Genomic DNA, 13,383 nt, shown 5'->3' with positions numbered 1-13,383 from the left:
CTACTAGCCACCATCCATCTTCGCTTTAATTTTATTAACGACAAGAATTTTGACAAAAAGGTTTTATTTTAACAAAATTTGCATAGTCCACAAATGAAATGATTTATTATAAATTTCATCAAATTAATGTTGGTATGAATTTATGATGACTTATTTATGTCAATGATATGAAAAGTGAGAGTAAAGATCTTAACTACTTTTTTACTCATGAAAGTTACCATTATTTACTTTAGATTTATTATATTTATTAAACATCCGTTAGTTCAGTGAATTAAGTTGCTTTCGTAAATTGTAAAGAAGTCGAAGGGAGATTAAATATAAGGAAATAGGAGATTACTGGTAACCGCGTATCTTCGAGTGAAATGACCAGAAAGCAAATAAGACAGATGATGATGATAGGACAGACGTGTTCTATTTCACTTAGAGGTAGAGAAACGTGAGACTTTTAACTTGGTCTCCGGAGCAGGTTGTGGAGTGGGCTGATGTGAATGTATGTCCAAGCACTTTCGGGTAGCGGGTGTTTTTATTCAAGTGTTCGTGATCAGTCGTAACACAGTTATATTCCCAATCGATTAGGACAATGTGTTTTAGAGTATCATATGTAGTCCAAAGACTCCATTCACTATTTTGCAGTGAGGTGTTAACATTCTTACAAATGCATTAGTAATAAACTGAGTAACAGATATTGAAACAACGTCGAATTTCTCTTCCGTTTTAAGCTATATTTTTGGCTTGAGGGCTAATGATGCAATATGATTATTAAAACGAAGTAAATAGAACAGGTTTCGAATCTCCTACTTATTTGTTAAACTCCAAGTGCTCTAACCTACTTTCCATTCCTTTATTATGGTTGGTAGGTAGGTACAAACAAATTTTAAATACTAAACAAATAACATATCAGCTCTAGATAACCAAAAGACCAGAAACGGATGAGCGTTTCTCTCAGTTTCCTTGAAGTGTATTGCATGAATATGTCATATTATTCGCATAAACTATCTTATCGATATAACATTTTTTACATTTATCAAGAAAGATTACCTATTTTAAACTTATCGCAGTTATTAATTTTAATAATAAATATTAAATTATTCAATCTTAATACAGATGTCATCACAAACTGACATTATCCATGGGAAGAATAGGGTTATCTCTCAGATCAACTAAAAAAACAGTATAGGCAGTCTTTGGCGGACTTTTAGTATAGCTTTTAGAAAAAAGTTGAAATTCGGGAACCCATTTAAAATATAAACAAAATGTTGACTATAGCGGTTACATCATACTTTCTTGCCATCCTGATTGGTTATTAGAGTATGTACACCTCCGACAAAATTATTCAAATTACATCGACGAAAGATCCCACTGGAATTTGATTGGTTTAAAAGTTACTATTACCAAATACTATATAACTATTAAAATTTATCGTTGATCGGTTTATTTTATGAGAGGGCTTATCTTAAATCTAAGGGTAAGAATTTTTTTTCTTTCAGTGTATAGTAGGATTGTGAAAAATACTGTTAATGAAATGTTTTAATTTATTCATCTTGTAAGAAGAGAATTTTCTTTTCTCATCGCAAGAATAATTTCATAACCTAGAAAAATTGATTTTTGATGAGTTCACTAATTTGATTACAATAGTCTTGAAAATCTTCAAATATTTCCCTAAACCATGTATTTCATCATCCTTGACGCATTTATTTGATGCCATTGTGATACACAAAGGCTTTAAACAGTCATTACTGCACACTAAAGTCTTTATTTACTATGGTAAATGAAAATGGAAGAATGTTAAAAATCCACCTAATACACATATCATAAAGGATATGGCACTTTGTTTCGACTAAGAGATGTGCTTAGAAAACTTCTAAGTAAACCCATTTCTTTGAATTGTATCAGTTTGTTAAAATATAAACATATGCGAATAAGTTCACTTAGTATTGTTTTGTTTGAATCTTCCCATTGATGATTTAGGACTGCAACTGGTCAGTCTCTAATTGGCATATGTGCATATAAGTGAATTTAAACTTCACTCCATTGCACAAGCAAGTGGCTATCAGGACTCAGTGGCCGAGTGGATAACGCGATTGCGTTTGAAGCGAAAGGTACTGGGTTCGAGTTCCACAGTGAACATCAACTCTGAGATGCAGATACATCCAACTGACGAGTCCCGAATGGGACGAAACGCGCCTTGTCCTGAATTCCACTGCTAGCCACTATCCATCTTTGCTTACCATATGGAAATAAGGATTATTAACAGTATATGAAATCATCTGATAAGTTCCATAACGAAATAGAGGATTATTTAGTAGAAAAAGTAATCTTATGCTTTCTTTAAGATGATGTTGGGTTGTAAAGTCTATAAAAAAACTATCAGTTCACTTGTTGTTGTTTACTTGTATCTTCCCATTGTTATCCATCTTTGCTTATAAAAACTATCGGTGTTTAAAAAGTCAGTTAAATAGTTGTCGTTTTTTGTTTTCTACCTATCGACATTCGTTATAATGAATGTTGACAGTATTGTTGTGTGCTAGGGTCAAAGAGAATTGTTTGCTATATTCATGCAAGTCCGCCCCATTATTGTTCCTATTGTTCCTAACATTCATTATAACTTATTACATAATGTAAAAAAAAATGGGAATTTTTAGTTATATAGACATTAAATACTTTTAGACTAAATGAAGATGACAATGATGTGTGACGAAAGCATCGAGGAAAATAACAAATCTTCAACTGTTGAATTAAGTGAGTTCTAAATTTTGAAACATCCTAAGAATACTACATTAGATCATAATGAAAAGGACGGTAGGATACATTCAATTATTATTAATTTTCATCCAATAACTCATGAACAATCTAATAATCAGTTTTATATACAAACTTTACATGAAATATTGAAATATATAATTGACAAGGTAAGTGTTATTATTCTTCTAATGTCTTTGATATATATTCATTATATTATTGATGATTACTGTTCTTATATTGAATAACTTTATACTTAAAAATGATTCGTTGTTTGATTGATCACTGAATAGTTACCATTAGTACGCTTGTCTAATCCTATAGTGTTAATCAAATCTTATAGATCAAATTTCAAGTTGGCTACTAGTTTGAGTGGTTTGATATCGTGTACAAATTGCTGAGAAGTTAATTAATTACAGGTAGTCGACAATATACCCTGGACCTAGGTTTTGTGTTTGATGATACTTCACAGCAAAATGTAATTGTAATCTTGATGGAACTTGTACTCCTTGTGAAATATGAACTTTACAGTACATTAAGCACTTATTAGTTGCCCATATAGCTGGTCGACTCGCATTCAAAGAGAAGAAATTAGATAACTGATGATAAAAAGATGTTTGAGTTTGATCACTAGATCTAAATTCAACAGAAACAATAAAGTGTACAAAAACTGAAGAGTATTAAACAACGATAAAGCATGTTACGGTATATTAAGAAGAACTCATGTTGACACAATTAATTTAATTTCATGTTAGGGAAACAAGGTAAACTCATAGATAAAGTCATTTTCCCACCAGTCTTTATATTCCTTCTACATGTTTGAAGTACATTAACACAACCTAACCATTTTATTTTAGAAATTGAATCTTGTACACTTTGAAACGAGACCAACTTTGACTTTATCCAATGCCAATCGAGACGTTCAATATTCTTGTTTAATAACTTTGGAAGCAAATGAAATAAATATGAGTTTATTGTACGAAGAATTACGGGGCAACAGTTTTATTTCAGGAATAAATTTACTAAATAATCAGGAATCTGAAGGTAAGTATACAATTTTGGTGACAGCATTAAAGTGTTTCACTAATTATTTATTCACTTGATTGAATTATTGTTAGAGTTGAATGTAAACAAAGTTTTCATCATTGACTGATGTCAATTTAAATCACATGAGAAAATAGAAAGAAGTTAATAGCTGTTTTGTTCTACTTTAGGACTTATCAGACGTGCACGCTCACGAAATCCATGAGATTGGACCCAGATTACATTCAATCAGATAGATGTCTGTAGTCATCTTGAATAAACCATTTAGTAGACGTTTTGATAAACCAGTTTATAAATAAATCCAGATATTTCGTATCAAGATTTTTTAAACTTTTGCTTGATTCCTGTAAAAAGCTCAGAAACTATCGCGTCCTTTATTATTTTTTTCACGGACTCTGTAGGCTATTAAAATCATTCCCTTAATACCAGCTGAATGAGAAAGTCTTACTTAATAACTATTTTACGGAATACAGGATGGTAGTACTGTGCTAGAACTACAGGATATTGTTCCTTTTGAATCTAAATAGATGATATCATATGAAGAGTAAAATCCTTGTAGCTTCCTCCTGTCTTATTAATTCACAGACTAAATTCTAATGATTCTAATTCAAGCGGTTCTACTGTTGTGGGAAACAACTTAAGTACACTGTTGAGTCAATTATTGATTAATTTACATGCCCCTGTATAGTGAACTTTCTTTTTTAGTCCTGAATAACACTTAACAGGTATACGGTTGCGAACTTCAGTTATCGCTAAGAATACAGTTAGTAAGTCAACATTTCATCAATGTCATTTAAGATGTATGTTTTAGTTAAAATAAGTATTTCAATCAACTGTTTAAAGTTTGACCAGGTAGAGATGTTTCTTGTTCTTTTTCTTCGTCTTCTTTATGTCGGCTAATCGACCTTAGTTGATAGTTAGTTTCATTTGATCATAAAAAAAATTAAAAAGTTTCATTTAAACAAACTGAAAGCATGAAGAAGTAATTTTGTATTTATTAATATTTCCAAACATATTTTTGAATTCAATTCAAAAGATTGGTATCCTAAGCACATTTCTGATTTGGATAAATGTCAACACCTACTACGTAAATTTCAACCTGAATTACAAACTGATCATCCAGTAAGTTTTTTTTAATTTCTTTTTTATTTCTAAAGCTGGTAATTTCTGAAATGAATGTATGTTACATAAATGTGAAATAAAAGCTTTTTTTCGAGTTCGAGCAATAGCTGGGATTGGAATCCAGGATGCTCATTTTACTCTTCTGGGACTCATTAGATAGATTCGCTTGGATCTCATTATTAATGTGTACACAAAGAATTGAACCCAAAACCTTTTGCTTTAAGCCTCAGTGGACTATCCACTGAACTACCGAGTTCAGATAGCCACTTGTCCAATAAATATGAATTTGTCTCTAGGAATTTTTTAACTTCTTGTTATCGATGTGATGGACCTTAGCTAGTAAGCCTACCTTGAGAGTATCACTATGATGTTACCGTTTTGCAATTTCGCGGATCGGTTGAAGTTAGATATCAACACCGTTGGATGCTGGCCAGCTCAGTGGTCTAGAGGTTAGGCGCTCGCATGCGAGACTAATAGGTCCTGGGTTCGAATCTCATGAGGTGGGATCGTGGATGCGCACTGCTAAGGAGTCCCACAATAGGACGATTTGGCCGTCCAGTGCTTCCAGGTTTTCCATGGTGGTGTAGCTTCAATTGACTCATGATCTCAACTATGGAAATTGTATTGATAAAGTTAAATATATCAATGGAGATTGATCAGTTGCAACTCATAACATTAACAGCAAGAGAATACAAAACCTTACAAAATAAAATTGTGTCAAATATTTCAAATGATAATCTCTATTTATTAAATATCATGATGTTTTGCATAAGCAGTATATTTAAGGAATTTCCTTAAATATAAGAGAAGCAGTCGGCAACTAAATCTACTTGTATATGTCGAAATATATATGAAGAGCATAAGTCACCCACCAGCTTTCTCCACCGAACTCTGACCTAGGCAACCCATTCCAGTTTGGTTTCAGTTGCTATTCTTCCTTTGAATGTCTGCTTCCATTTCTAGACAAGCCTATATACAGTACCATTATTTTCTGTTCCCTTTAGTTCCTTAATACTAACCCAAATTATTCAGATACTCACACTTGTGATCTAACATTTTTGAATTTAAGCAAAAGAACAACCAGAATTTAAATCATAAATTAAAAAAATTCCGGACAATTGATTAAATTATTTCGAACATTAGTTTGCATCTGTTCTTATACTTATAGTCAACGTGCTGTAAATATGTAGGACTCTTTATTCTTTTTTAAAAAAAGGAACTATATACGGTGATAATGTACAAATGAAATAAATACTTGCAGCAACCTGACTTTGCACGAATGACATCCAACATTTTGACAAGCCCTAATTTGAAACTAGTTAGTAATCTATTCAACACTGATGTATATACATAGTTATTGGAATATGAGGTAGTTCAAACGATAGTCTTATCAGTCCTCACATGCATATTTCATGATTCTTTATACTGAATTAACTAACTAAGGTGATCTGATTTGAGATTACTTGGGCTCCGACTCAATATTGTGTTAGCCAGAGGTACACTCAGGGCCACGACAGTGTGCAGTGGTGGATGTATTGCTGAAGAGCCCCATCATATGACAAAATCAGTAGAAAAATCGCAAATTCACATTATGTATTCAACAACCCTTAACAACAGAAAAGTTACGTGACATTACTTCACTGTCAATTATCGGCCCTATTTATATTAGTTGGTTAATTAACATTTCAGATCCCAAGATGTTTATTTCTACGAGTTACCAACAGTCTAATGAAGTTGTGGAATCAAGCGTGTGCACTACTGAAGAATCCCAAATTAAGGACGAATAAATGTTCATCGATCTTTAGTATACAATAATTCCCCAACTGATATCATTTCATGATAGAAACCATATTCTTAAATGGAAATTATTGAGTGTAGAAATTCATAGGTCATTGTTAGATAGGTTATGTAAGGTCACACAAGCTACTTATAAAATGATACTGACCTTCTAAGGAAAAAATACTCATTCGTGAATTTTTAAGTTACACTTTCTGCAGGTCACTGCCATTGCTGATGGGTTGATCATTTTCTTCTGCAGATACCATTGCGTTTATCTTTAAAAATAATATTATTCTAAGCATTTTAAAACCAATTCGTTGATTTTCTTTTATCAGTCTGATTATTAAGTAATCTCGAAAGATAGAGTTTTATCTCATGATTGTATTTATAGGGATTTCATGACAAAGTCTACAGAGAGCGACGAGAAGCCATAGCGAAAATAGCATTTCAATACAAATAGTAAGTTGTTCATTTCAACTGAATATACTACGTTGATTAATTATAATTTTACCAAGAATGTAAACTATCTGAGATTAGATGTATTAAATCTCAAATTTTATAAACTAATCTTGACTTATATTTCTGTTTATCAGCACGATGATGGTTGACTTTTGCAGATAATATTTTTTAGATTAGATAAGTTGTAAAAGGTTAATTACTTACGTCTGTTACCCCTCGTGGAGGAGCATAGGCCTCCAACTAGCATTCTCCATAGAACCCTAGAAGAGCTACAGGCGGAGTTTAAAAGGTTTCAGTATACTTTGTTTGAACTGTTTTCTGTAGGAGCTTAATAATTTTCTAATGTAAAACTGACTCATCTCTGAGTAGTGATCAATGCCATATTTGTCAAGTCCTTCAGTGCTGTATCTATCAATTTGCAGTGTGATTACTAGTCTAAGTGATTTAATATCGTATGCACTATGTTAGGTTATTGGAGATAGTAGACAGAAAAAGTGTATCCAAGTTTCTTGCTAGTAGTCAGTCACAAAGAGTACCTGTTAACGTTTTGAATGAATCTTTACGCAACTACGAACAACGAACTTATTCCTTTTTGTTTTTACCTGAGTGTAACAAATTAAATTTATGACCAGTAAAGAACAGCATTTTTCTATAATGACGTGAAAAACAAGTCATTTATTATTAGATATATTGTCATAGTATAAATGGTCAATGGTCATTCTTCTCTTAATCTATGGTTTACTGCACTCATCAATGAACATTACCATGATTTCAGCAAGAAACACTTCTACTGAGAGTTCACCTAACATTCATTCTTCTAATCTGAAGACTTTTAAAATGCTAAACTAGAACAGTCTTCTTCTACTTTAGGTAAATGACAAAAATACACAATTTCACTATTTGGATTCAATGAATTTATATGTTTATTATCAGAAGGGGTTTTGTGGAGATTTAGTATTAGTGAGGAGTCTCATAGTGGGACGAAACGGCCGTCCAGTGCTTCTAGGTTTTCGATGGTGGTCTAGCTTCAATTGACTCACGCTTTCAACTATGAAAATACTAAATCTCCACAAATCCCCCTCTGATAATGAATATAATCATATGCTCACTAGTGACTGACTTCGAGGAGTACATCCAGGAGTTCTAGTGAGAAGCAGTGACCAGTGGAGTTCAAACCACGTCCGTTGTGAGATAGGAACTCACTGAAGACAATTGGTGATTGGTTGCTCAACTTCGTGGATCAGTTGAAGTTAGACATTAACACCGTTGGATGCCGGCTCAGTTGTCTATCGGTTAAGGGCTCTGGCTCGAGACTGGTAGATCCTGTGTTCGAATCTCGCGAGTGCGGTATCGTGGATGCGCACTGCTGAGGAGTCCCATAGTAGGACGAAATGGCCGTCCAGTGCTTCCAGGTTTTCCATGGTGGTGTAGCTTCAATTGACTCACGCTTTCAACTATGAGAATTTATGTCTCAAGAGTTTCTTTGCTAGATAAGCTAATTCAATTGATCATACATTAAACTGAGTTCTCAAGAATGGAAGTAGGGAAAATTAAGTCTGTGTTCAGAAATGGTTCGATTGCTCCAAATAGTTTCACAAGAATTGAGATGAAAAGTCAGAGGACGATTATACAACTCGGTAAATAAACAGTGAAAGAAACGAGGCCGTAAATACATTTCCTGAGCGAAGTGACCATGTTCATTTAGGTGGATTCTTATGGCTTATGCGATTTGTAGAAGGTGACATCTATAAGCATAGAGCAAGTTGTTTAGTATTCCATCTATAATTAAATTTTTATTCATTGGATGATTTGTTTGAACTCAGTATGTAAAGATAGGTCTTATTGATCTTCTTTGTACTTCTCTCATTTATAAACAATTGTGTTCGGAAATATGATGATGAACTTGTCACATTGTACGCCCTTTGTAAATGGCTCCACAGTAACAGTTGAACAGATAAATATACAGCTTTTATGAAGCTGTATTTGTAATTCATGATGTATGTTATTAAAAGTTCTCCGAATGGATTTTACCTCATTCATTTTATATGCTTGTTAATATACTTTTTCGATTAATGGAAATCTCAGTATATTGTAATATTATAACAAATATGAATATTTTAATTTATTTATACAAATGGGAGAAATACTGTCCCGTCTATACGTTGTTGCTTTTCTTCACATGTTCAGTGGTGATCGTATACCTGAAGTTGAATATACTAAAGAAGAAATTGAAACTTGGTGAGCATCAGCTTTGTTTTTATGGATGGTATTCATAAAACTTGAAATCTTAATGTTTAACAAAGTAATGTATCATTAGTTATTTCAATGAAATAGAAAGGAGTATATATCTTTGGATGTTTATTAACTTTAGTTAGTTTATTTTCTTCTAACCAGATATAAGAAAGTTTCAGTGGTCTTTAATAAATAGAGTAGATTAAGAAATTTATTTAAATAACCGTCCGTCTCAAGAAAATAGAGTTGTGATGTGTTAAAAATAGTGTATCTCGATGGACTCTGAAATTCTGACTGGACTACTCGTGAATCATCAATAAGATGAATAAACTAATTAGAATATTAGATTGCTAAAAACTACTCAGTTTAATTCCATTTATTTTACTCAGCCATGTATTTTTAAATCTTGTTACTTAGTTGGATATCTGATGTTTGGAAGTCTGTTCCAGAAGTCTTTAGACCAAGGTTTTAATGGTTATTAGTTGTCTATTGATAGCGGTATTTGTCGCTCATCAACTTAATTGATCGAGTTCTCTTTGAAGAATGGATGTATGGGTGTAGTTGCAAAATAGTGCGAGATTGACAAACATTGTACATATTTAATATGATATGGTAACGAGCCTATTATTTAGACGTTCTTCTATTAAATCAGTTTATCATTAGTACAACCAATTACATGAGTGAATCAAGTTAATTTTTATTGATTTAAAACGCCTTATAAATGAATAACACATTACTGTTAATATTTACAACCTGACTGGATTTTGAAGAATGGCCGACTGTGCACCTCAGTGAGCACGTTTTATATAATTTGTGAGGTAAATTACCTCCTGGTGCTATAATAACTGTAATACAAATCAATTTAGAACATTAACAGCAGAAAATTATGCTTAATTACAACTAAATATAAAAATATGTGTGACATAATTATATAACTATAGTACCCAGTAACACAAACAGATGTCATTTGTACATACCAGTCTAGATGTACTTACAAAAGCATGCACACTGAAAGGATAGAAAGACAGGTAACTGTACATTTTATTTAAAATAATCAGAAATATGTACGTATCTGAAGATGAAGTAGTTTTCTTCTTTCGATAACGTGTCACCTGATAGATAAGGTACTTTAGGTGGATGCAGTAAATGGATTCAGATTATTCACTTCATAATCTAACTCTATCTTATTTAAATTAGTGGAAGTGACTGCGACTAGAAGGCGTAAATCAGGTCTTGGCAAGACCATAATTTATGAACCAACTGATAGGGTTTAGGATAACAGGTCTTGAATTTTGGCGCGAAATTCATTCATGCATTTGGCTAAATAGCGTTTTGGCATATTAACTGTTGTCAGTTTCTGATGAAAACTTTAAATTTAATTCCTAACCCTAACCACCGAACGTAAATCATAATTCTTATTCTTTACATAAGTTTATAACCTTCATTTAGTGCTAGCAAGTAGGTGGACATTCTCGAGACCATTTTAACGTCGCTCAGAGGTCGTACATAAATTATAGCCTCACCCTGATCTTTGTTTTGAAATAGAACTAGTAGTTAACGTTCAACTGTTTAGGTAAACATAACGATACTTTGAATTCTTCATTCCCTAATTAATTATAATCACCATTTCAGCACAAATGTCCTTTACTTTCTGAAACTCCTCCGTTTCACTGCATTACTCAATACAATAATCTTAAATACTCTAGAATGTCACTTTAAACATCTATAAACGTCCCCTAAAAACTTTACTTACAATTCAATCAATTTACTTTTTATTGAAAGACAGTTCATGTTTTCAAATTCTAAATTATGTCAGTATTTCGAAATAATTAAACTTATTAGCTTTTATGTGGCTGAAGATAAAGTAAAAACCATATAGCCAATTCGTCATACTCTCAGTTTATCAAAATATGACATCTGTTGAAAAAAGAATTGCGAAAAATGGCTCAGTATTTCTTTGTTTCGTGTTTATTTTTCTGAATTGATAAGATTTTGTGTGATTTGACCTTTTTGCATATCAAGGAAACATTTAACATGGACATTAGCTCTTATTACAAATCAAAATTATATGAAACACGATTGCTGATTAAGAAGCAGTGACACAAGTGTTCCGTTCTAGTTTGAAACTTCTTGACAGTGACCACTCAGTAAAGTCGATCAAACTAAGCTTATGACTCTTTATGTATCCGATGAACAGGGAATGTTTAGATAAATAAATCCATGGAAAAATTATCTCCAAAATCAATTCCTTTTCTTAAATCGTTTAATTATAAATTAGTATGACTAAATGGGAAAAGTGCAGTCAGGACAAATGTTATTTTATCAACTTGGGTTGTATAGTGAAAAATCTTAAACCTGAACAATTGTCACTTGCATACATGTATGCTACCTTCAATTAACATTATAGACGTAAGTGTAGACAACTGCACACCTTGATCTTATGATTCACATTTCAAATTTAAAACTGAATTTAGCTAACAGAAATTTAGTTGATTACGCTTGATTCAACGAAATTACACCCTTTTATTAAACTAATATTCTAATAACTTGGAGATTTGTTTTATAGGTAGTAATTTCATTGAGAATCATACCCTGGCGACGTTATTAAATCATATTTCTATCATTGTAATTCAGTATTCATTTCTTTGTCGTCGCTTGTTGTGAAATGTCATCTAAGAACTACTTACTTGAAACGGCCAAAACCAAGATAATAATGACCTCTACCCAACATTGAAAAACTAACAACGACTAATCTAACGAGATTTCAGTGATACTCATCAATTATTATAACGTATAAAGGGTGACTGATGTTTAAGTGAAAGCTTCCAATATCTCTGGTAAAGACCTAACTGACTAGGTGTGGCCATAAAATGTTATTGGATAAATGTTTTTTTCTAAAATGATGTTATCTTAGTCAAACAATAGGAAGGAATGTAAAGAACAAAAGATTTATGCAGCTTCTCACATATGACACAAAATGATATCTCATTTTGTGATTACAAATTCTCTTTTTAGTAGCATGGTAAACTGTTGACTTATCTTGACGTGTTTTTACATTTTACAAATATAGGGGCTTGGTTTTCACAAAAATGAAAGCTGTCCATGCTTCAAGAGCATGCAGAGAATATATTGATGGATTTCAACTCTTAGAAAAATATTGTAATTACAATTCTGAAAGCATACCCCAACTGCAAACAATCTGCGAATTTATGCATCGTAAGTTTTGCAAAATAATGATAAAAAGTAAATGGATAACTTACCGTTTGGTTAGGAAACGTTCCCTATTTTATTTTATATTTATTCCAAGACTGGTTCTGGAAACCTGCATATTTTTAGGAAAAGACGTCTTACTTATTATGAAAAGAACAATGACGTGAAGAAAAAATATAGCTTCATTACTTTACGAGTTGACAGATATAAATTAATTCTATATTTTTCTTGAAAGTAGAATTTATTTCATGATTATAAAATTGACCTATTCACAATGGAATTCATGCACGTCATAACAACATACGTTCTCTACAATAGATTACCATATATATGTATATGACAAAAAACAAACTAGATCACCATCGGAAACCTAGAACCACTGGACGGCTATTTCGCCCTATTACGAGACTCCTCGGCAGTGCGCATCCACGATCCCGCACCCGCGAGATTCCAACCCAGGACCTACCAGTTTCGAGCCGGAACCCTTAGCCGATAGACCACTGAGCCGAGACCCAGTGGTATTAATGTCTAACTTCAACCAATCCACGATTTTGAGCGACCGTTCACCAATTGTCTTCAGTGAGTTGATATCTCTACAACAGACTTGGTAGAACTTCACTGGCCACTGCTTCCCACTAGAACTCAAGGAAATATCTCTCGAAGTCAGTCACTAGTGAGCATATGATTATAGATCAGAGGGGGTTTTGTGGAGAATTTAGTATTTTCATAGTTGAAATCATGGGTCAATTGAAGCTTCCAGGTTTTCGATGGTGGTCTAGCTTCAATTGACCCATGATT

At 32.7% G+C, this 13,383-nt stretch overlaps 1 protein-coding gene across 1 annotated transcript in view; it reads left to right on the top strand.

Annotated features, from left to right (window-relative positions):
• Nucleotides 1-207: 207 nt before the first annotated feature.
• The window catches only part of Smp_007690 (putative tyrosine 3-monooxygenase (Tyrosine 3-hydroxylase) (TH)), a gene marked incomplete at both ends in the record, with an annotated part of 22,118 nt that continues 8,942 nt past the window's right edge, over nucleotides 208-13,383 (top strand). Inside the window, 6 exons of the mRNA XM_018800128.1 lie at nucleotides 208-213; nucleotides 3,597-3,783; nucleotides 4,820-4,905; nucleotides 7,076-7,143; nucleotides 9,331-9,381; nucleotides 12,446-12,748. Coding sequence (XP_018653973.1) covers nucleotides 208-213; nucleotides 3,597-3,783; nucleotides 4,820-4,905; nucleotides 7,076-7,143; nucleotides 9,331-9,381; nucleotides 12,446-12,748 — 701 coding nt within the window. The remainder of the gene's footprint in view (nucleotides 214-3,596; nucleotides 3,784-4,819; nucleotides 4,906-7,075; nucleotides 7,144-9,330; nucleotides 9,382-12,445; nucleotides 12,749-13,383) is intronic.

Source organism: Schistosoma mansoni, chromosome W (assembly GCF_000237925.1).
Source record: "Schistosoma mansoni strain Puerto Rico chromosome W, complete genome".
In the NCBI taxonomy this organism is placed as follows: domain Eukaryota; kingdom Metazoa; phylum Platyhelminthes; class Trematoda; order Strigeidida; family Schistosomatidae; genus Schistosoma; species Schistosoma mansoni.
This window is presented reverse-complemented; position numbering and strand designations above follow the sequence as displayed.